Raw genomic sequence first — 24,757 nt, forward strand, 5'->3', positions numbered from 1 at the left:
TTTCTGGTCCATTAAGATACTTTTCTTGTTCTGGAAGGCCAACTTTGTCTTTTGGTTTTCTCCTTTTATATATTACCTGTCATTTCTATGTGTTTGGAGTAAAGGGAGTAAGTCAAAACATACACTTAGTGTGCCATCTTGACTGGAAAATTTACACAATCCCTTAGCATTGTATCTGCACAAAATGTATTGATTAAACTGTATAAATAAAATTATCAGGAAATGTTTAAAACCCTTATCTGTACCTAAATGACAAACTAATTACAAAATATTGTTTCCATAAATACAAATTAAGTCCTAACTTTAGGTTCAAAATATATACACTTGAAAGTAATTAAACTGAAAAATAAGCCTACAAAACAGACAATGCAGAACTTCTTTTACCTCTGAAATCAGTCTTGTGCAAGGAATTCACACGACTCTCAAACTAGTATTCATCAGCTTTAACCAAAAATAAACATTTCTATGAAACTTAACCTAAAAGAATATCAGCTAAATAGAAAAAAAAAGACCACTATTTATTATGCTTAGTAAAAAAGAAAAATTCATACCTTTTCACTTGTTAAAAATTTTGCAAAATATACATGTTCTCCTCCTGTTTTTAATTCTTCCATCTTTTTCCTGGAGGCCTGAGTATCATCTAATTTGTAACTTTTAAAAACAGCTAGAACTTCTTCAGAATACTGCAAAGTAAAAATACCAATTAGTTTTATCTGGCATTGTTGCCCAATAACTCTTTTAGTGCTTTTCTATATCAAAATACCTAGAGTTTACTCATAGTTAACCACGTATGCACACTGTAAAGCACATTAAACAAGAAAAACTATGATGGCAAAATTCGATTAAAACTACTTGGTATGAAGAGTTCATGGTATTGTCAAAGTAGGAATAAACTCTACTCCTGAAGAAATGTAATTTCTTATGTAGTTTGTGTAAGGGGCAAACAGAGAAAGTAATGCTTTGAAAGTATACAGAAATTTACCAGTGAAATCAGATGTTTAACCAGCTGTGGAAAATGCTCAAGCATTTCCTGTGCTTAACGCTGTGACCAAATAAAACAATGATGTCAAATCCTATCCAGTTGGGGAACAATTCTGAACGCTTTCTCACTCACCACTTAATCTGAACACATACCACGTTACTTTTAAGAGTTACCTATTTACCGTGGATTATGACTATAACCAAAAAGAACAACTGATATTTAAGTAGCCAAGTAAAAGAAATACAGAGAATTCTTACAAAACAAGGACTACTCATATTTTTTCTGACAGTAAGTATGTTAGGCCTGTTAACTTTTTTTTTAAGATTTTATTTTTAAGTAATCTCTACACCCCAAGTGGGATTTGAGCCCTGAGACCAAGAGTAGCACGCTCTACTGACCGAGTCTGCAAGGTGCCCATAGGCTTGTTAACCTCAAAAATAAAACTACTGGGGTGACTGGGTGGTACTGTTGGTTAAAGTGTCTTGCTCTTGGTTTCAGCTCAGGTCACAATCTCAGGGTTGTGAGATCGAGCCCCATGTCAGGCTCTGCGCTCAGCATGGAGTCTGCTTGAGATTCTTTCTTCTTCTCCCTCTGCCTCTCCCACTTGTGTTCTCTCTCTCTCTCTAAAGTAAATAAACCTCTTAAAATAAAATTAAACTGCCAGTTATTTCACCAGCAAAAAAATGGGTTTATTTGGGAATAGGTGAGAATTGCAATCTGGGAAAAGCAAGCTGCAGGTCTGGGAGAACAAAGATGAGTGCTCTTTTATAGAGGAAAGGTGGAGTTAGGAGGGGCTGTTATAAGCTAAAAGTCCACTGGAGTAAACTGGGAGTTCCAAGTATAGTGGCTTCTCATTGGCTGAGCTGTGACTGCCTCTCATTGGCTGAGCTGTTGCTGAGAGAGGAAGAAATCTTCCTTCCTTCCGTTGGGATAGTAAAGTACTTTGGCAAGGTCCACCTCTTCCAGTTGGCTCTGCAAATGACAACTAGTGCTGAATGTGAGAGTCCACCTGGCGGGTTTCCTGATTCCATTTTAAATGAGGTTTCCTTCTATTAATTTTCACAGGCTAAATGGCTCATATGGTCTCAGTCACACTACTCAAGTCTGCCATTACAGCATACAAACAGCTACAAGTATTAGCATGGCTGTGTGCCAATATAACTCTGTTTATGAAAACAGGAAGAAGCCTGGATTTGGCCCATGGCCATTAGTTTGCAAACTTGTTCTAACAGGATACTTGAAATAATTTTGTGCAAAGACAACATATTCAATAAAAATTCATCAACTCATGGTGACAGTACTATGTGAAAACAAACAAAAAATCCAAGGCTGTAATTATGAACTTTAAGATGGCTAAGTTATTTATGAACTACTCCACAAAATCAGTGGTTAACATTACGAAATAGGCATAAAAATGTAAGAGGTAAAATTATGTAATTAAAAAGTATGCTGGAAAAGAGTCAAGTTTTGCCTCTGCTATTAACTGTAAAATACTGAGTTTTGGATAGTCTGTGATTGGCAACTCACCTTAAGAAAAGTTTTCCATGAAATCTTCTCATAGCATTGTACAGGGTTCCTGAAGTAATCCTGAAGTGACCAGAATTTTCGATACAGGTTGTAATCAATTGGAATGGAGCTAATAAAATAAAGGTTAAATAAATCACTTAAGTTCTTTTAGAAATTTCTAAGCACTCTTAACTTTTCTTAGGTCATACACCCCTTTAAGAAGCTGACAAAGTCTATAGCTCCTTTCCCCAGAGAAGTGCACATTTATACTTATACAAACTTTTATAAACAATTTCAAGGGATTCATAACCTATGCCAAAAGCTATAGCATGAGACAAATGTGTAAAATATGTATCAACTCAGTATTACAAAAAGCCTTTTCTTTAGTGTCTTTATTACAGAATTACTAATTCAACTTGCAATTTCACTGTTACAAATCTGCAGTGTCAATACATTCTTTTAATTTTTAAATTTACCAAAATCATTATACTATGTTTTAATTTTAAAAGTTAAACATTTCAGACTTTTTTACCCAAGAGATTTTTGCTTTTAACAAAATCTTCTATATCATTCAAACAGCCATTATCAAAAATGGCTTCGGTATTGACTATTTCATATCCTCAAATATTCACAAAAATTTTCAACATCACCTCTGTTAAAATTAATTTTATTTGTAAACACAATTGGGTACTACCTTCTATTCTTTCTAAAGAAATCTTAATAAACTGAATCTATGGATTACAGTTAGCATTTTTTCTAGGCATCACAGCCGTACAAGTGTTCCAAGGAAGACTGTAATTGCATGTGGGAAACAGGAAGGGGGTTTAGTGATCCACACAACACTATGATATTAAGAGTCTTACCTTCTCCATTCTGGTCAATAATAGAAAGTAAGTAATCTTCCACTCTTCATCTTTGAAATGATATATTTAAAATTACTTTTTTAATGACTAGGGAGTATCAGGGGCCATATCATAATGCATTTTAAAGGATTATAGTAAAGTAAAATGAGTATAATTTTTGTCATGTACTTTTAAAGTTTTTTTGGGGGGGAAAGTAATGTTTAAAAGACTAAAAAATGCCTTACTTTATATATATATAAAGGAAGGTGAGAGTAGGAAAGTAAAAAATAATTTGCTAGTGTAAAAATCAGTTTTCTACAAAAATGTCTGAAAAGGCATTAGTTAAGAATGAAAAAGGGAAAAGTAGTTTTATAACACTTGGAAACACATTTGATGAAGATTCTCACCATATAACTCTAATTCACTTATGGTTAAGATTACAAACTATAAGTTGGTATCATAAAATACCTGTTTAAAGAATTTTATTAAATTTATGTTAATTGGCACATCAATTTAAAAAACCCACATACATCTACACACATAGTAACAGATCACTTATCTTACAGTCACACTTCTGACAACTCTTAACTGTCTGGAACAAAGCTGTGAACTTGGCAATAATTGAAAAAGCCCTTGGTCTGCAAGGAAATAGCAGTCACAGAGTGCATGCACTTTATTTTACAAAAGAAGCCTGAAATTATGCTGAGGTACTTACCCAGATTACAATCACTTTGGATTATGTATAAAGGTAAATAATTAAGCAAGCTAGCTTATTTTGATAAAAGAAAACTAACTTTGCTAGAGCAATTATTAGTATTTGAAACATGTGGATCTTGCTTCAAATCAATAATGAAGAATACTGACAACTTTTATTGACCAAAATCCAGCACCTGCCAAAAGTTTTATTAAGAACCAGCAGTATTTCAAAGAATCTAATGGGCATGTTAACTTTCACTCTTTCTACACTCTTTCCTAGTAACAACTCTGAAAATAAGAAAACAATGATCTGAACATCAATTGACAAACTATTTTCTGTAACTGAAGCAATTTCATTGATTTATAACAATAAGATTATAAGTCTGGGATTTCTACAGATCAAGTTAAAAAAAAAAAAGAAAAAAAAAAAAGCTACACACACCAGAAAACCCAAAGCCACAAAAGGAACATTTTCCAAAATGTGCAAGTAAATTGGAAAAAGAACAAGCCACATATAAAATGATTTACACCCATGAAATAATATAACTGATATTTGTGTAGTTCTATACACTTAATAATGTTTTTGAAACAATACTGCTTTTGAAAATTTTATATAGTTTTATATATAGTTATATGCACACACACAATGCTACTCAGTTACCACATATATGAATATAATAAACACCTCTTGAAATGTAGTACAATGAAAGTTTGCCTGTTAAGAAATGGGACACTACTTCTAATCAGAGAATGAGAATTATGAAACCATTACATGTTCCATTACTCTTTCAGTTGCCACAAAACTCACAATTTAATGCTTGATACTAAAACAATCTAAAGTGTTAATTACCATCTTCTACCTGTAAAAGCATCTGCTCTCTCTCCTTTTTAGTTGGCCTAGTATTTATCTGAGGTGCCTCACAGAAGAAATTCTGAAGTAGTATTAATATATGACTACTAGGAAACTTATAGTTGAGGCACTAACATTTTTAAAAAATCCTCTCCTCTGAAAGTTCCAATCCATGCTGTGCCTCCACGGCTTTTCCTTCATGTCTAAACATCTTGAAAGAGTTGTCTACACTCAATGTCACCACTTCTTTAACCTCCTTTAAAGTTCTGACCCACTGCAATTTGCCTTCTAACTTCACCATTTCACAGATACATCTGGATTCTGTACTTATCCAAACAAAGCAAATGTGACTACTGTTTGTATATGCAAACCATAACAAATTAAGTAAGAGTTATTGTCTATTTTAACCAAGATGTTCTGCAACTTGACATATTTAAATGTTGAATTAGTGATTTTATAGAACATTACACTGGAATTTTTTTTAATACAAAATTTTTTACAGGTGTATTTCAGCCAAATCTGAAATGGGCTTCATACTGTAGACACATAGGTAATGTGTTCTTTGTGAATTATGGTGCCTAAGACAATCTGGTGATACAGCTGGTCACAAAGTAATTTCCCAAATAATCTCTTCCTCCATTCAAAAAATAGTGAAGGGGACTGAAAGGTAAAACTCGCAGTTTTAAAATAAGTAAGTCACTCGAATGTAAAGTATAGCATACGGAATACAGTCAACAATCCAACAATATCATAATCTCATGGTTGACAGACAGTAGCTAGACTTATCCTGGTGATCACATCCTAATGTATATAAATGTTGAATCACTGTGTTGTATGCCTGAAACTAATGTAACATTGTATGTCAACTTCATTTCAATAAAAAAAGGACACATACAAAAAAGAAAATATAATGATTGTGACGGACTGAGAGGCAGCTGAGTGCCGAATCCTGTTTAAGTGATTTTTCTGCAATTGGGACTACCTTGTAAACAATCAATGGGGCTGACATATCTATAAAGGCTTTGGCAGAGTCTAACTAGACAAAACTGCACTGGGCAGAATTAACACTGTTCTAGCGCTTTGCATATATCACTATATATAACATCAACAACTATGGTAACAAAAAGGATAACTATGTTGTACCTTAACAGACCATGTTCGAGCAGCATCTCATTTAATAATCTCAACAAGCAGGTAGGTGGCATTACTACATTTTAAAGATACTGAAACTGAGTTGCAGTGAAGTTAGGTACTTGCTTAAGGTTACACAACTAGGACTGGAATTCAGCCCGGAGCCACACTACTCTCAATGCTTCTTTGGAGATATGTGTTTGAATCTGAAATCTGGGATGCCACAAATACGTCTCCCTGTGCAGATATTGGAAACTCTTCTTGATCCTCCAGAAATTGCAACTGATGATAACTTTTGTCACCTCAGACACCTGGAAGTGAAAATCTTCCTTCATATCTCCCTTTTTCTCTTCCTCATCGCTTCTAATCAGCATTAAGAAGGAATTATTTGGCAAGGAAGCATAGAGTTAGCAGACAAAAAGGAAACGAGATGGGAGTGGAAAGGGGAGAAGACAGAAAGAAGGTTATTTATTCCTCCAACTTCATTAAAAAGTCAGCTCATTATCCACAGGCACTAGGTCCACCAAGTTAAATGGAAGGAAAAAGGGGAGGAGTGCCTAGGTTGCCTATCCAAATGTTAGGAATACGCATAAAGTAGGCCATGTAACTAATGAACTCTCTGCATGTGATTTAGAAACCAACTAACAGAGCCTATTAGTGATTCAGGATTTATAATTTGAAGTAATATCCATAAAAAATACAAATAAATCTGTAAGCATGATTTGCTTCCTCTTTGTGTATATCCTGACACTAGTACTTGTAAGTCATTAAGGTATTAGTTTTGTAAATCACGAACCTGAACTTCTAAAACTCACCAAGTTGTTGGAGCTTCATCATCTCCCATTTCACCTTCTTCTACATCCATTCCTTCTTCTCTATCCTCAGTGTGCTAAATTTAAAAAAATGTACAGTCTGTCACAAAGCAGTTGTCAGGCAGAAGACATGCTGGAATAACATCATTCTCACACTGCTAGACAAACACTGTTAGAGAAATCTAGTTGCACTTCTGTCTAGACCTACAGTTAATCTTTAAGACAATGGCAATTCTATGTGACAGGGATCTGAAAACTCAAGGCAGTACAACAATGATATAAGATAGTCATGAAGATACAGTAGAAAGTTTTAAATCAATATTTCCCCAAACATGGTTTGTAGATTCCCTATGGGATTAAAGGCCTATGGCAAAATACATTTTAGAAATATATACAATGACCTTTTAGAGAATTGAGATCATTAGTATATTAAGAACTCTAAGAATTGCAGTAAATAACTCAAAGTATACTTAAGTAGTTTTGTCCCCAACTTTAATTTGACCATAGATATTCTCCCCAACCCCACAGAGAACTCTTATTATTGGGGAACACTTTAGGATATGCTGAGTGTCTAGCTCTATAGTGAGAAATTCAAAATAACAAATTTACATGAAATAGTCCAAGAAGTACCAAAAGATATATAAAAGTGAAAGACAAAATTTTTAAAAATCTTAAGTAAAGTCAACATCATCTCCAAGTTGGTAATAATTACATTTTAAGGAACAAATTATGTAAGATAATCTAATTTACAGTGAGATATTAGTTATACCTAATTAATAATTTTTAAAACTTCGTACTTGTTCCTAAATGAAGAACAAGTGCTGAATGTCCAGAAATTTGCCAACTCCGGACTGTCTTCTGGATAGATCATAAATAATCTTTAAAAATAAAGTTGATTATACCTGATGTCCTTTTAAAAATCAGTGGGCAAATATGGATTATTTAACAAATGGTTCTGAGATGCTGGCTCACTATTTGAAAAAAATAAAATTATAACTCAACCTATTCCATATACCGATATTCATGCTGGCTTAAAGATGTAAAAGAAAAAATAAATCATAAAAGCATCAAAAGAAAACAAAAGAGTTTATATATTCTTCTGGAGTGGAAGCCTTTAGCATGACACAAGACCAGAAACACCTAAACAAAAGACCAACAAGCATTAATATTATATCCAAATTTAAAAGTTCAATACAGCAAAGGCACCATAAATAAAGTTATAAGAAAAACTATAAACTGAGAAAAAAATGAACAAAATGGTAGCCAATGAATTAATATTCAATATGAGCTTCCACATATTAGTAAGAAAAAAACTTTTCAAAAGTAAAATGGGCAAATGTTATGAATAGGTAATTCTCTTCCTCACTGCTTCTAATTGGCACAGAAGAAAAAATTCCAACAAATAGTAGGTCCCTCAACTTCACTAAAAACCAAGGAAATATAAGTTAAAACAAAGATTTACTTTTCAAGTATGTATCAATTAAGCAAAGATTTTTAAAAATTGGTAATTCCCAGGCTTGCTGTGAGGCTGTGGGAAAATGGGCAGGCATTCTCCAAGTGCCACTGGTGATGATATAAATGGGTACAACCTTTTTGAGAAGTAACTGGTCATCAGCTATTAAAATCTGATATATGCATACATTTTGACACAATAATTTCATTTACTGGAATTTACCCTAAGGAAACACCTGCATAATTTAGCAATGATACATACAATACTACTCATTGTAATGCTGTTAACCATTTTTCACTATTAGAAATTATCTAAATGCCCACTGACAGGATTATGATAAATACCCACTTAGAAGACTTAACACGAACCATTAAAACACTAAGATCTAAATGTACTGATGCAGAAATGCATCCATTTTATACTGTTAAAAGGAAGAAAGTGAATTTCAGGACAGTATGTACTGTATGACCTCATTTTTGGAATAAAACTACACACACAACAAGTCCTGTAAAGACAGACAGACCATGATAAGAGTGGTTATCTTTGGGGCCTTGGATTATGGGGTAGTTGTACTTTCTATTTTAAATATTTCTATTTTGTTTGCATTTTCTAACACAGAATACACATTATTTCTATAAATTAGAAATAAAGGTTTTTAAAATTTTGGGTGACTCAGAAGACCCATTCACAGGAGTTATCTTAGTAACACACTTATAAATATGGTTAGATATTTATAAGTTTTTATTTATAAGGTTAGATTTCTTATTAGCCTCACCTTCTGACCCAGGGTGCTTTCCTGCTCATTGGTATTGAAAACAGTGACATTTTCCAAATTAAATTGACTCTGCAAGTTAAGACCTATGAAAGAGAAGAAGAAAAAAAAGATTTTCAAAGCAATTCCACTAAGCAATTAAACTTAAGACTGTAACTTTATTGTCATATAACCACAAAGCATATAAAATGATGAATCCATAATTAAACAAAAGATCATCAGAAATAACACACTTGATTTTCAAACCCTTTCTAAAATTCATTCTTTAAGGTGTCTTTAGAGTATCCAGAATTCTACATACATTGTAACAAATAAAGTTGTCCTTGTTATTAATAGTCTAGAACAATTTTACAGAGTGCAATACATAGTAATTTATAATTTTGTTGAAGCACAAATAAAAATTGTATTAATCAAAAAGTGAGAGTGTATAACAATATATACAGTAAATATACTTTAGTTAATGAGAGCTTTCTCACTGTCAAAGAATAAATGAGCAGGAATACTGGTGCCGGATTAAACTCAGAAGTATCAGTATAATCTCATGGTTCTTGTTGGTCATCTAAAAATACATACATAGGCAGATACAGAAGTAAATATAGATGTATATGCATACATGGGTTAGTATACATACATCTGTTTCCTAGCTGTGTCCACCAAAAGAACCCAGAAGTAGTGATACTCCACTAGTCATTAGCAGATCTGGGGGCCAGATATTGGCTTCTAAATACCATTCTTAAATAAAAGGAATCAGGCTCTTTGGAGAGGTGGGGGATTCCAGGGGTGGGGTAAACAAAAGATGAGCCCAGGCTATCTTCTCATACCAGGAAAACATGAAAGAGCTCCCAATGGGCAAAACTAGAACAATCTGAGTGAGAAACTAAGTCATTATACTATGGGATTGCAACCCAGAGAATAAAATATCTACAAATTCCGACTGAAACAGATGATTGAATTAATAAGTAAATAAGGGAGAGGAGACAACTTTTGCTTATGAAGAATCCCAAGTAATACATGTAGAAGGCATAGGAGAAATAGAAAATCACCACCAAAGCAACCTAAAAATTATTGCTGTAGGCAAAATTCACTGATGAATACTAGAATTAGTGGCCAAAGGTCTAAGGAGAAAGAGTATTTGCAGAGCCTCAAAGTATTTCCTTTCAAATATTAATTAAAAACATAAAAATAGTAACTTAGCAATAGAAAAATATGGTGATCAAGGATAACACCACCAGTAACAAGACATACCAACATCATGTTGAAATGATGCACCAAGAAAGGCACATCACCTCTGCAGTCTTCCCCCAAATCCATAACCTCAATTATGAAAAAAATCAGACAAACTTAAACTGAAGGGCATTCTGCAAAATACCAGGTCAGTACTCTTCAAAAGTGTCAAAGTCATGAAAAAAAAAGCAAAGACTGAAACTGGGGAGAGTAAAGCAATGTCCTGGATTGAATCCTTGAAAAGAAAAAAGAGAAACAGTAATAAAACTGGTAAAATCCAAATAAAGTCTATAGTTAACAGTGCTGTACCACCACTGTTGATTTCTTAGTTTTGGGAACTGCACCATGATCATGTAAGAGGCTAACATTAGGTGAGGGTTATTCAGGTACTCATGCTATTATCTTTGCAACTCTTCTTTAAGTCTAAAGTTATTTCAGAACAAAAAGTTAAAGTGAAAAAAACTATGCTAGATCAAGTCATTAAGCTAGTGAATGAATCTGGTTCCCCATTTAGCACTGACTACTTAAAACATGTTTGTCTACTCCCTATTTATTATTCAATATAGCACATGCCATAATTACATCAAAAACTTCTGTCATACTTCACCGTGACATGCTAAAATTACATGCTGAACTGGCTTTTTGAAGGTGTTGGGATATACCCTAGTGAATGTCAAGCATCTACAAATGTTTAAAAAAGATACTATAAGAAACTATCCCAAAATGCCAACCTAGCTTACGTTAGGGTGGTAGGATTAATTATAAACAGCTTTTTTCCTTCATTTTCCAAATTTTCTGAAATAGGTTGTGTTATTTTTATAATTTAGAAATTAAATTTAAAAACATCATTTATTAAAAGATATATAATGTTTAAAGCTACTTTAGCAATATATTATTAGTTTTTCAACCAGTCGATGAGAGAAGGGAAAAAAATGGTTTCTTTATGTCTTGCCAATTTAGTAATGCTGTACACTGAAAGTGAGGTCTAAGATGTTCTTTAAAAAAATGATAAGTTCTACAAATAAAGGGGATTAAAAGTGTACTTATCTTGATGAGCAATGAGTAATAGAATTCCTGAATCATTTTATCATACACTTGAAACTAACGAAACACTGTATGTTAATTATACTTCAATTAAAAAAAGAAAAACAGAAAAGGGAAAAAAAGCTATAAATAACATACATTTGAAATTTTAGATAATATACACAAATTCCCAGGGGAAAAAAGTTACCAAAACTGTCTTGAGAAAAAATGAAAAGTCTTAGTTCCAAATCTGTTACATAAATCAAATCCATAGCCACGAAACTTTACTGTGGCTGTTTCACGTGTAAATTCTACCAAACATTCAAGAAAGAAATAATATACAATTACTCCAACTCTTCCAGAAAAGAAGAAAAATGTGAAAACTTTCAATCCATTTTATGAAAGTAGTTTAATTTGGTACAAAAATCTAACAAGATCATTATAGGGAAGGAAATTTATAGGCCACTCTCCTTCCTGAACTAAATTCACATATTCTTAAAAAAAATTAACATTCCAAATCCAGCTACATTTTATAAGGAGGCCCTATCACAACCAAATTTGGATAATGCAATGTAAAAAAAAAAAGGATGACAGCGGAGGCTGGAGATAACCAGGAAGGACAAAAAAAAAAAAAAAAAGCTGAGAATTGAAACCTTGTTCTTATGTCTTTTATAACTTCCAGAAAAGAAACCACAAATTAGTACTTAGGAGGGGGCACACTTCGTTTCACAAAACACAGCCTTCACTTATCACAGATTTAAATGGCAACTGGGTGTTTGGCACTGTGCACAGAGAACACATAAGTAAACAACACAAACACACTGAAAATGCCAGATGGTGTTAAATGCTAAGAAGAGATTTGAAATCAGGTGGTGATAATGGGCGACTGCGGTAGCAGGTTTAGATTAGATGCTGAAAGAGAAGATCCCTAAGGAAGTAAAATTGAGACTAACAGCAAAAGTCAGTAGTGTGATAATAAAGAATAAAAAGGTTTACAGAAGGAAGAGTTAGTGTCAATACCCTAAGGTTCTTCTGACCCTAGTATTTTCAAGGCATAAAGAAGGTGAGATGTCAATTCAATGGGGAAAGAATAGTTTTTTCAACTAATGATGCCTGGACAACTGCGTATTAGCACACAAAAGAATGAAACTAGACTCCCACCTCACACAAAAATTAACTCAAAAAGGACCACAGAGCTAAATCTCTTAAAAGAAAACATAGAATAAATCTTTGTGACCTTAGGTTAGGCAATGATTTCTTAGATATGACACCAAGAGCATACGCAACAAAGGAAGAGATAGATATATCAAACTTCCTCAAAATATAAAACTTTTGTGCTGCAAACAATACTATCAATAAAGTGAAAGGAAATCCACAGAATGGGAGAAAATATTTGCAAATAACATATCTGATAAGAGTCTACTATCTATAATAAAAAGACAACTCATGAAACTAATTAATAAAAAGACAACCCAATTTTAAAAATGGACAAATAAACAGCCATGTCTTTAAGGAAGACATACAAATGACCAGTAAGCAAATGAAAAGATGCTTAACATCTCTAGTCATCAGGAAAATGCCAATCAAAAACCACAAGATACCACTTTATACCTACTAAGATGGCTATAATAAAAAAAACAAGACAATATTAAGTGTTAACAAGTATGTGGAGAAATTGGAACCCATATGCATTGATGGCAGGACTGTAAAATGGTGCAGCCTCTTTGCAAAACAGTATGGTAGTTCCTCAAGAATTTAAATACAGTTACCATATGACCTAGCAATTTCACTCTAGGTATATGGCAAAGAGAAATGAAAATATGTGTCCAAATAAAATCTTATAAAGTTCACAGCAGCATTATTCATAATAGGCAAAAAGCAGAAACCAGCCAAAATGTCCATCAACTGAATGGATAAACAAAATGTGGCATATCCATATTGAGAATATTAAAAAAAATTAAATACTGACACAGGCTATAACACAGATAAATCTTGAAAATGTTATGCTAAGTTAAAAAAGCCAGTCCATAAAAGACCACATATTTCATTATTCCATTTTTTAAAATGTCCAGAATCTAAAGAGAACAAGTGGATTAATGGTTGTTTAGGGCCTGAGGAGAAGGTAAGAATGGATGATGAGTGGGGAATGACAGGTACTGGGTACAGGGTAGGAAAATTTTCAAAAATTAGACTGCAGTCATTGTTGCACAACCCTGTCAATATGCTAAAAAATAATGAATTGCACACTTTAAATGGTGAATTGTATGATATGTGGATTCACATGTTGAAAGCTTTTAAAAAATTTAAAAAGATGAGTTTCCAGTAACAAAAGGCCAAATTAGCTAATTAATTCAGGTTAACCCCATGAAAGACAACTAAAAACTTGGATAAATTACATCAATTCCATAAAAACTTACAGGGTATAAACCATGTTCACAGCTCTGTTCAAGGCAATGAAGTAAAAAAAAAAATTTTTTTTTTAAAAGAGTAAAGAGCTGACAAGAAAGTAAGGGATACGTGGCAAACATCCAGAAGGAAAGTTAGAAAAGCAATGCATGCATCATCAATACTTAAAGCCACTTCTGTCTTGAGTATATCTGCCAGACAGAAGAATCAGTTGTAAAATTGAGTTACCCTTTTTGTAGCTTCCTGAAACTAGAATTATACAAATCTGGACCCAAAAAAGGTGGGGAATCTAATAAATCCCACCCGAACCATCTGTAAGGCTGGGAACCTGCAGGGCTATAACCCTCAGGTTAAAATAAACCAAACTATAGTTCAGTGCCAAGTCTTATCAATGTTCGAAGGAATCACAGGCTTTAAACTGGGCTGTATGAAGGTAACCCTAGACTGGTGATAGCCTCTTTCTAAAGGTGCCTGGCAGGAGCAATGAAAACTCTATCTGGAGAAAAGTATCTATCCCAGGCCTCAAAACTAATCCCTCAATATTTTCACATATATAACACCCAATACTAACTAGATACAATAACAGATCAGTCATCCTGAGGAACAGTAGAAACAAACTCACAAAGACTTTAGGTACTGGAATGATCAGATACATAACAATGCTTATCCTGGTTAAAAACCTAAAGAACAAGTTTGAAAATATGAGCAGGGAATAAGAAACTACGAAGTGACATAGCACACTTAAAAAGACCTTCAGCAAGTGAAAAATTAAATAAAATACAATGAAAACAACAAAACTAAAATTAAAAACTTATTTAGCAGCTGATCATTCATAGCTTAAGAAAGAGATAGTGAACTGGAAAACTGTTCTGAAGAAATTATTCAGAATGTGACAACTAGAGATAAATAGATGAAAATAAAGAAAGAATAAGAGACAGAGGACACAGGGACAAGGTATAATAACGTTAACTGGAGTTCTAGAAAGAAAAGAGAGAGGCATACACAATATTTAACGAAATAATGGCTAAAATTTTTACAAACTGGATGAAAGACACTAACCCACAGATTTAAGATTTCCACAAATCTCAAACATGATAAAGAAATCCACAGTAAGATACATTATAGAACTGAAAAAAACCAAAAACCCAAAACAAAGAAAAAAAATCTTAAGAGCAATGAGAGAAAAAAAAATCTAGATTATCTTCGAAGAGCTTAGACTGCTATTTGTGTTGTCTAGAGAACAATGGAAGACAGAAGGCACAGTAATGATTATCTCACACATGATGAAATCCTGTATCTAGTGCCAACCTAGAATCTTTTACCTATTGAAATCATTCTTCAAGAACAAAGATTTTCAGACAAAATATAAACCTACACTAAAGAAAAGTCTAAGAGGGAAATTTTTCACTACTAGAAGCTCAGAAATACAAGCAGTAAATACCTTAGTAATCTAAATTAATCTTGATCACATTAAATAAGTAGGAAAAAACCCCCCACAGATCTAGCATGACAAAAAAGAAAACACACAGAAACCATTGCCAACATATACTATGGGTCTCACTACATGTAGGCACTGTTGTAAGCTATTCATGTATCTTAATTCATTTAATCCTCACAACAACATATGAAGTAGGTGGTATATTAGCCTGATATGAAGGAAAGAGGTATTAAAAATCTGGCAAATGTGAACAGAATGGAGAGCTCTGGAGAACTGGTTATATTCCATTTCTGGAGTTCGACGGTGGTTACACAAGGATTTGATTCAGAATAATTACAGTATATGCTTATTTTATGCACTTTTCTATATGAATGTTATCTTTCATAATAAAAAATGGTAAAAGAAATGAAAGAAAATAAATGTGCCTAAACAGTAGTGATGGTGAGGGAGAAAATGGAAGCAGAAAAATAGGCATACCTTATATAATGAAAGACAGACATGACAGTTCATATCTACATATGTGTGATTCAATTACACATTTTTATTATTAATAAGCTTGGAACTTAAAGAATCAACTGTCAAATTACCATGCTGTACATCTAAAACTAATATATGTCAACTATACTTCAAAAAAAAAAAATCAATGACTTTAAGGGTTACCTGTATTATACATTAGCAACAGTATAACTCTTCAACAATAATAGAAAATAAAGTGACAATTTTCTATGCTTTCAACTTCATAGAACCGTTTTCCTTGTTATCATCACAGCAGCTTCTAATCCATTAAAAACTGAAAAAGATTTTCCTTCAAAGCATTTATTTAATGTATAAAAGCTTACCTGATTTCTCAGATAAAGGGAAAAGCCTGGCCAAAAAGAGTTGAATTCGTCCACAGAAGACTGTATTCTGGGATTTTGATAATCTTCTAAGGAGATCTAACAATATATGGAGATGAAAGTTATAGGAAATCATTCTATGTTTATTATAACTACATGCAAATTTGTTAGTCTGTCAAGAGTATTTTCCTAAAGCAATTCTCAGAATTGGAGTAGAAACTATTGTTTCAAAAATGTATTTAATTTAGCATGAGAAAGACAAACTTTACTGAATTTCTTTTAAAGTTTACACCCACAACAGGAACAGTTTAATTTAAAGTGAATGATCAGTTTTAATAAATCAGTCTGTTATTTAAAAACCAAGATACTTACCTATTTTTAAAATTTTATCACTTGTGTTTAGTTCAACCACCTGTTTTTCTAGCCACACTTGTTTTAAAAAACAATCATTTACAACTGAATTACTTACCATTGCACATACGTAGTAAATAATTTTTCCCAGCAGAATAGAACGTGTTCTGAAATTAAGACGGAAATTATTACTACTGTTCAGAAGTTGTTGCACTCTTCAATAAATCACAGCAAGTAAGATACTGAAGAACAGTGATATGCACTGAGTCTACTATGCCACCTTCACTTTTTTCCCCACAAATAGCATTTTCAATTAAATATATTTTCACGTGTATAACAAAACATGACACTAAATAACTGTTTTAAACATGTGAAAGTATGCATTTTCAAATTGTTACTACTCAAATTCTGCACTTCAACTTCTTCTACACCATGACTCTTACTTGGCCCCCTTAAGACAGCAGTATAATTCCCTCAGAAGGACAAACTTTTTGGCAGTCAGCAATACTAACATATAAGCAAAAAAACAAAAAAAACAAAAAAAACCCAAAAAACGATCTTCTGAACTCTGGATCTATAGAAACATAATATTAGCAGAAATATAAACTAAAGCACTTACTGATTTCCAAGTAGCAACATTTTTTTCCACAAAAGTGAATATTGTGTCACATTGATCCAAAGGAAGACAATCCAAAACATCTCCCAACAACACAAAAGGTGTAGATGCGGTACAAATACCTTCAAGTGGAGCACAAGCCAATTTAAAAGTTTAAAAAAAGACTGTACAGTAAAATAGCCCATGCAAAATAATTCTGAAGAATATCTTAACAGTATACTTAGTCACTGCTAACAAATTTTTCAGAGACAAGAAATGGAAGCAACCTAAAAGTCCCCAAATGGGACGTACTTAAGTAATTTTTGGTATGTGCACTCAATAATAATGATGATGATAATTCTTGATAACACTTCTAGAGCATTTACTATATGTCAGGCACACTAAGTGCTTTACGTAGACTAACACATTTAATCCTTATAACCCTATGAGGTAGACGATACTACCTCCAGTTTATAGAATGGGATAACTGAGACACAGAGAAGTTAAATAACTTGCCCAAGGCCATAGAGCCAGTAAGTGGTAGAGCTGGGATACGAACCCAGGCAGTCTGGCTCCACAGTCTGTTTTCTTCACCACTAAGCTATTCAAAAGAATATAATGCAGCCAATTAAAAACGATGGTTATGACGACTATAATAACTTGGAAAATGCTTATGATATAATGTTAAGTGAAAAAGGCAGGATTCAAAACTGTACGTATATTATGGTTACAACAATAAAAGTTTTTAAAAAGACTAGAGAAACTAAAAGCATATACCAAAATGAATGGTAGTTTTTTAAAGTAGAGGAATTATGAGTAGTATTTTCCCTTTTGCTCATTTCCAAATGTTCCATAATGTTGCTAAATATCTTTGTGATTTACCTTCAAAAAAGATAATAAAAAAGTTTGGTATTGATTTCAACTATTAAACATTTAAAATAAAAGCATTGTTTCAGGGGAAAGAATGGTATAGTAAAAAGTTGTTTATTTCAAAATTCAATGTTATTTAACTAAAGCAATAAATCAAAACATTTTTTAAAGAAAAGGTCATTTGGACTAGCTAAACATACTTTCATCTCCCTGCTCATTCTTCCTTCTATTTTAAGGTAACACTAACACTTCGTTAAGTGTTTAAGAAAAGTAGCCTTTTAAGCATTATATGCAAAGAAAATATCTTGGGGCACTGTAAGCCCAAAACACTGCAGTTAAAAAAAAGGAAGCATTATATCCAGCTCTACTCTGCACTGGTATGATCACATCTGGAATGTGATGTGAGGGAAATTGCCAAGAACCAGCGGGTAGCATAAGGAAGCAGATTTCAACTCAATACAAGGGAAACCTGACAAGACTATCTAATAGAAATCAAAATAGTAACCCCATCAAAAGGCACAGATGTTGGATGACTACTTGCTAGGGACATTAGAGAGGGGAGCAGGTTAACTAAAGATGAGACTGGACTAGACAACTACTGAAGTCCCTCACCACTTAAGGTTCTGAGATACTATCTGTCCTGTGCACCTAAGAGATTTGGGAGGCATACTCCCTGCCTGTAGTTGCAGCACAGTCTGATGTAAGTTAACTCTCATTTAATCATAGAAATTAAGAAAATTACCTAGATTCCACTCCCAAAGATTCGGATTCAGTAAAACCAAGCTGAGGCTTTGCAATCTCATTTAAAAATAGAGATTCACTGGTGATTCTGATGAACTGGACTATAGCATGATCCCCCAGCATTTTTCACAACCTGCACCCCAGCCTCTGCACACTCTCTTTGCTTCACCTTAACCTTGTCCACAGATACTCTCTTCAGTTCCCTAACACCTTGCTATGTTGATACTTCCATGGTTTTGCATACAATGCTTTTTTTTGCCTACATAGTCTTCCTTCTCTCCCTCATGGGGCAAATTCCTGCTCCATCTTTCAAAGCACACAGTAAATATCAGTGCATCTAAAAAACTCCTGATACCTTTGAACGGCCACCCCATCTATGCTTCTGAAGCATAGTATAAATAAATTATAGCATTTATCATTATCTTGTTTATTTTTATGTAGACTACGAGCTTTCTGAGGGCAGGCATTTTTGTACCTTTTAAACAGTAAAGTGTCTGACACTAAACAGAAGCTCAATAAATATCTGCTGAGTTGAATTTAACAAAGCATATTTACAGATAATTTGAAAACATGTCACATAAAGAATACAATAATAATCTCTCTCCAGAAGGACTTTTCCCCAACCCATTAAAATAAAAAAGCATCTAAGCTTTTATCATAAGTCCTTATTTTTCCTCAAATAAAGTAAAAGTTCTAAAAATAGACTTTGTACAACTCCCAAGAGTTAAAAATATTACCAGTCTACAAGAGTAACACATCAGGTAATCAATGAACTAAGCAGACTGCTGTTTGACAGAAACTGGGCAAGGAACACTCCACTGCAGAACTCATTCAAGTATGCTGAATGAATGAACATCTCATATAAAAGTTTAACGTGTGAAGTTAGAATTTATGAATTATGCTTAAGTTCACAGAATAGCTTGCTGCTACACTGGCAGACCAGTTTTACCTTGAATGTTCTAGTTTTTGTAGGAACAGGTATCAAAATAATAAATATGTAAGTAATGCTTTGCAGATTAAAAGGCACTTTTCACATAAATTACCTCAATTAATGAGTATTTCAACTAAATTTGTTGATGAACTAGTTTCTCACTGCTTCTTTCTGCAAATATTTAATGAGCTCCTACTATGTGTTAGGCACAGTGTACTTCCTATATGCCTTCTTAAGTCTTGAAACTATACCCCGCTGCCACTGCCCCCATTTTAACAGTTCCCTACCTAGTCTTCCTGCCAGTGGTCTCTTCCAATCCAACTCTTCCTCCATAGCTCCCTGGTAGCATGAAAATACCTAGGGGGCACTTTACAAATGACCCTAAGCGACCTCTTCTGCTTCCTTCCTCTCATCATTGTTTGTTTTCATCCTCTCACCTCCCTGCTCCATACAATTCTTTAGCCAGGCTGAACCTGCCTTTACATAGCTAGGTATTCCTTTCTCTTTCTGCCTGACAAATCCATCATCCCTCATCCCTAACATCCCAGCTCCTGTTACAGCTTCCCTTCTAAGACTTTCCTGATTCCTTTAGAGTGTAGACAGTCACTTCAACCACACTTCATTCCCACTTCACAGTAATTATACCTCGGTAAAAAAATTAACACATCTGTTTCCTCCATTAGCCACTAGGCTCCTTATGGGAAGGGATATGTTTTCTTTACCAATGAATCTTTAGTCCTACTTCAGTACCAGGCACATAGTAGATGCTCAATAAATATTTACTGAATGAATGAAATAACTGGAGAACAAAGAAAGTGCCAAAATGTGTGCTGCATATTAGAGACGAGAAGTGTTAGCTAATTTCATTGGGACAACTTCTTGGCAAATGTGGTAGGGAGAATTTGAAAAACGAACAAAATCAAACAGATGGAGAGGTATAGGGAGAATAACTTTAAAATAAAGCATGTCATGGCCATGATTACTTTAGGAAAACAATGCTGTACTTACCTTCAGTTACTCCCCCAATAGCAAGAGAAATAATAGCTAAAACGTTTTCACATGATGAGTGATTTATCTACCAACAGAGGAGAAAACAATTTAATTTAGGGGCCAGAGTCCAGACTAGTATGGTAACAATAAAAACATATCCTCTGACATTAAAGTATCAAAAATATAAGATAAACATATTTCTTATAGAAAATAAAATTACTTTCTAAGATGAAAATACAAAAAATAAGTAATAGTAATAGAATCACTAATTGTTAAAATAGAAGAAGTAAATAATAAGGGGGCGATTCACTTAAAATCCAATGGTTTTAGGAAGATGGTTACATTAGCATGATTATGGCTTAAGTCAATCAAGTATAGAAGCACTGAGGCTATAACTCAATCAATGGCACAAGGCAAAGGCAGGGCCAGGGGAATTGATTGTACTGGTGCATCAATATGTCTGAGGGTTTTAACAGAAGGGAGGTAGTGCTTACATTCCATAACATTATAGAAACTAGCATTTTTTTAGTGTTTGTTATGTGTTGTTTTATACAATCTTGAAAAAATGTTATATTCCCTCTTACAAAGGAAACTGAGGCTCAGAAAAGCGAAGTAACTTGCCCAATGCCTCACAACATGTAAGTGACTAGGTCTGAAGAAGAGGAAAAAATGAGTTTTGATACAGAATTGTTCAAAAGAAAGGAACACTGTATTATGTCCATTAAAAAAGGATCTAGCTTCTTGGGACACAACCTTCACTTAACCAAGAATAAATTGCTGAAAGTTTTCCTTTCCTTTGGGTGCCCCACTATTAGTAAATAAATTCGGAGTTTTCATGTTTAGGTTAAATTTTTTCTACTGAAGTTGGATAGGCTCTGGTTATTTTTGGATGCTAACTGATGAAGTTGCCACAGGAAGATAAGGGCATGGAATCCCAGTTCCCATGCTGAACATCTTTGAACTAGACCTTTCATGCTACTAAAGGATGTGTCACTGTTTATAGAGCAAAGTGAGAGGGCCCACCTTCAAATTCTAGTTCTTGCTCAGGAAAATCTCATTATCAACTTTTCTTATATTCACTTGGAGAGAGCTCATTTGTTAAACCAAACCCTTTAATTGCACTTGTGCTGTCAAAATTCTTAACTATTACATAACTCCTATACTATGATCAAGTCAGCTTTCACAAAGTAGCAAGCTCACTGTAGGAAAAATAATCTTGTTTAAATATCCATTCTGAGAATAAAAGCAATTTAAAAAATAACACTGATTAATTTAGCAGCAAAATTTTAACAATAAAGGAAAACATACTTACAATTTCTTCTTCTAGAACACCTCTGAAAGCTTGGTCAAGGGTACATTTTTTTTCATTTTCACTATTAAAAACAAAAGACACCTGCAGTTTTTAAACAGCTCAAGGTAAGTGTTAACGGCAAGTGTACTTCATGGATATCAATGCCTTACCTGCCAGGTAATTGGCTGAAGGTACTCAATAATGGCTTGATATTTTTGTTGTTCAGGGCCTCTCTGGTAGACTTCTAGAAAAAAATAGCATGTAAGTGGAAAGATTTTTGCTTATTATTTACTGAAAAACATCACTCATCAACAGTTTGTGTAACTGGAAATGCTTATACTTGGGAAAAATTACGTATCAGTCATTTCATCAGTAATTCTTATGCAAATGCCACTTAATGATAAAGACTCTAATACTTTAAAATCTGACAAGAGCTTGCCAACTAGACTTTCTCATTTCAGGCTTTCCCTCCTACCATTTCTTTAAATATCACATTCATGAGAGTATGCTGCCTTTTTTTTTTTTTTTTAATCTCCAAATGGCTCCTTATTTACCGGCTTTGGTTTTAAAATTTCATTGCCCCCTCTCAAGGTCCTTGATCTTATCTCCCTCAGTCTATCCAACCTTATTTCCTACTATCGCCTAACATAGTCTCCACTAAGATCTAGCTATTTTTTTCATTATTTTCTATCAAGTTCACTCAGTTTATTTACTCACTGTTCTTCCCACTGGCTTATGCAAATTCTATCCATTCTTCAAGACCCATCTCAAGCCCCACCTTCTCTAGTTTGCTCAGCCCCACTGAGTACTCGCTAATTGTCTTAGGCATAATTCAAAGCCAAAACAATAAAAAGGGGATTTTGGCTCAGTAGGTAGAGCACGTGACTCTTAATGTTGGGGTTGTCAGTTCAAACCCCCCTCCGTGTAGAGATTATTTAAAAATAAAACCTTAAAAAAAAAGAAATATGAAAGACAAAAATACTGCAAAGTCATTCATTCTGTGGAAATTCACATACACTTGGAAAGTCATCTCATTACCCCCAAGGGTTCAACTTACACTGGAAATGTCATTCCTGACTCTGCCAAGAGTAGACTGTATAATCTTTGGCATATCTCCTTATCTCTTGTGCTTCAATTTCCTCTTAAATAAGGGGGCTGTTGTAGATGCTTATTACTAACAGCAGAAGTGGAATCACCTGGGAACTTGTCAGAAATGCAAACTTTCAGGCTCCATTCCAGACCTACTGAACCAGAATCTCCAAGTGATTCCACTGCACACTGAACCTTAAGAAGCACTGCACTAGATGATCTCAAATTAAATGGTCCCCTCCGGGACTAATATGATATTGGATATTTCTAAGAGTTACTCTTAGCAGAATTTCAGAGCACCAGGGATCACAGCAAAATACACAAAAAGAAAACGACTCTGAAGACATAAAATATAAGCTGGTTAACAAACCAACCCTCATTGTATGGGATAAAAAATAACCTGCACACAAGAACACTTTTTAATCTGGCGTCACGAGAACTAGGTAAGCACAGTTAAATATCTGAGTAGTTGAATCATGACTTGAAATATTGGCGCATACACAACTAATGAATCCTCGAGCCTTACATCGGAAACCGGGGATGTACTGTATGGTGACTAACATAATATAATAAAAAATCATTTAAAAAAATAAAAAATAAAATGGCAAAAAAAAAAAAAAGAAATATTGGCGCAAATACTAAAAACAAATACAGGCAAACAACTTAGAACAGGGTTCTTCATGCTCTGATGGGCAACGTAAAAAGTATACTGGGTCTGAAGTCAAACACCGGCGACGTACATGACCTTACTTTTGGGGGGGGGGTGTGGTCTCAAGTTCTATCTCATCTACCAGGGCTAAGAGAACTTTGCCTACTTCCCTGTGCTACTCTAAGAGTTAAGTAAGGTAACCTGAAAACGCTCTGTGTTTCCCAAATGCTCAAACTACTCTTCCTCATTTGTAAGAATAAAATGACTCCAGCAACAATTCCCAAGCTGACTCTGTTTGCCTTTTCCTACTTAGGATCTCCTCGTTAATCTCTTAGGATTGAGATACGGAGGGTTAAAGGGTGGTGAATAAGCAGCCGGAACCACCACCTGGCAGCTTAGGAGGCGGAGCGGGAGCCAGTTCTCGGCTAAAACCACTCGCGCCCTCACCCTTAAGCAATTTCGGAGACACCTGTCCGGCTAAGCGAGCACTGCAGAAGAGCTCGACCGCACCGGAGGTAGTCTGCGGAGGAGTCCTCCAAGCGGGCTACAAAGGCGCTGAGAACGCGGGGTTCTGAGACCTGCGGGCAGAAGGACGGCGGCGGACAGCACAGGACGCACAGACGAGGCAAGTAATGCATCTTTCCCACCTCCCAGCCCCCGACGGGGCCGGGAGCCGACACCGCGGGGTATACACCCCAGTTCCCGCTTTACCCCAGGGCGAAATTCGAGTATTTTCAGGGAGAGGAGGAAAAAGATAGAGCCGGGTGAGGGCCGCACCCTCCCACCGTCCACTCACCGTAAACCGCGTCCGCGCTTCAGGCAAACTGAAGAGCGGCGGCGTCGGAGACATCTTCTCGGCTGCGCGTGCCCGCCACCGCGCTGCGGCGCCCGCCGATGACGTCAAGCGGGAGCAACGAGATTGCTGTCTCTGTGCGCGGCTAGAGCGACCTGTGAGCCAAGGGGTGGGCCAGCTGGCAACTGGGAGCTACTGTGGTGAGAGTTCAGCCGGGCTTTGGAAGGCTGAGTCGGCCACGCCGTGCTCAGTCCGGATTCGTGGAGAGCCCTTGGGGCGACGGCATATGGGCGTCGTCGCCCAGTAAGCTCGGTGCTGCCTGGCGAGGAATAGGCCGGGACGCGCACCTGCGGTGATTTTCCTGCTTTGGGGAAGCTGGGTGAATGATGGTTAGTAAGGCTTACTGAGGCGCGCGGGAAGGTAACCGCTGCCTGGGAATCCAGGGCAGGTGGGTTGCCTGGGAGTGCCCCAGACTGGGGAAGAATT

The 24,757-nt window shown here is 35.0% G+C and overlaps 1 protein-coding gene across 1 annotated transcript in view; it reads right to left on the bottom strand.

Moving 5' to 3' along the window:
- THOC1 (THO complex 1) overlaps window positions 1-24,393 on the bottom strand; it is a 53,319-nt gene extending 28,926 nt beyond the window's left edge. Inside the window, exons 1-11 of the mRNA XM_008690543.2 lie at window positions 24,275-24,393; window positions 21,911-21,984; window positions 21,762-21,822; window positions 20,468-20,534; window positions 16,942-17,060; window positions 16,441-16,489; window positions 15,975-16,070; window positions 9,048-9,130; window positions 6,823-6,896; window positions 2,510-2,618; window positions 552-683 (exon numbers count right to left, since the gene is read on the bottom strand). Of these exons, the coding sequence (XP_008688765.1) occupies window positions 552-683; window positions 2,510-2,618; window positions 6,823-6,896; window positions 9,048-9,130; window positions 15,975-16,070; window positions 16,441-16,489; window positions 16,942-17,060; window positions 20,468-20,534; window positions 21,762-21,822; window positions 21,911-21,984; window positions 24,275-24,328 (918 nt within the window). The 5' untranslated portion in view covers window positions 24,329-24,393. The remainder of the gene's footprint in view (window positions 1-551; window positions 684-2,509; window positions 2,619-6,822; window positions 6,897-9,047; window positions 9,131-15,974; window positions 16,071-16,440; window positions 16,490-16,941; window positions 17,061-20,467; window positions 20,535-21,761; window positions 21,823-21,910; window positions 21,985-24,274) is intronic.
- Window positions 24,394-24,757: the final 364 nt, after the last annotated feature.

Source organism: Ursus maritimus, unplaced genomic scaffold (assembly GCF_017311325.1).
Source record: "Ursus maritimus isolate PB19 unplaced genomic scaffold, ASM1731132v1 scaffold_18, whole genome shotgun sequence".
NCBI classification, from domain to species: Eukaryota; Metazoa; Chordata; class Mammalia; order Carnivora; family Ursidae; genus Ursus; species Ursus maritimus.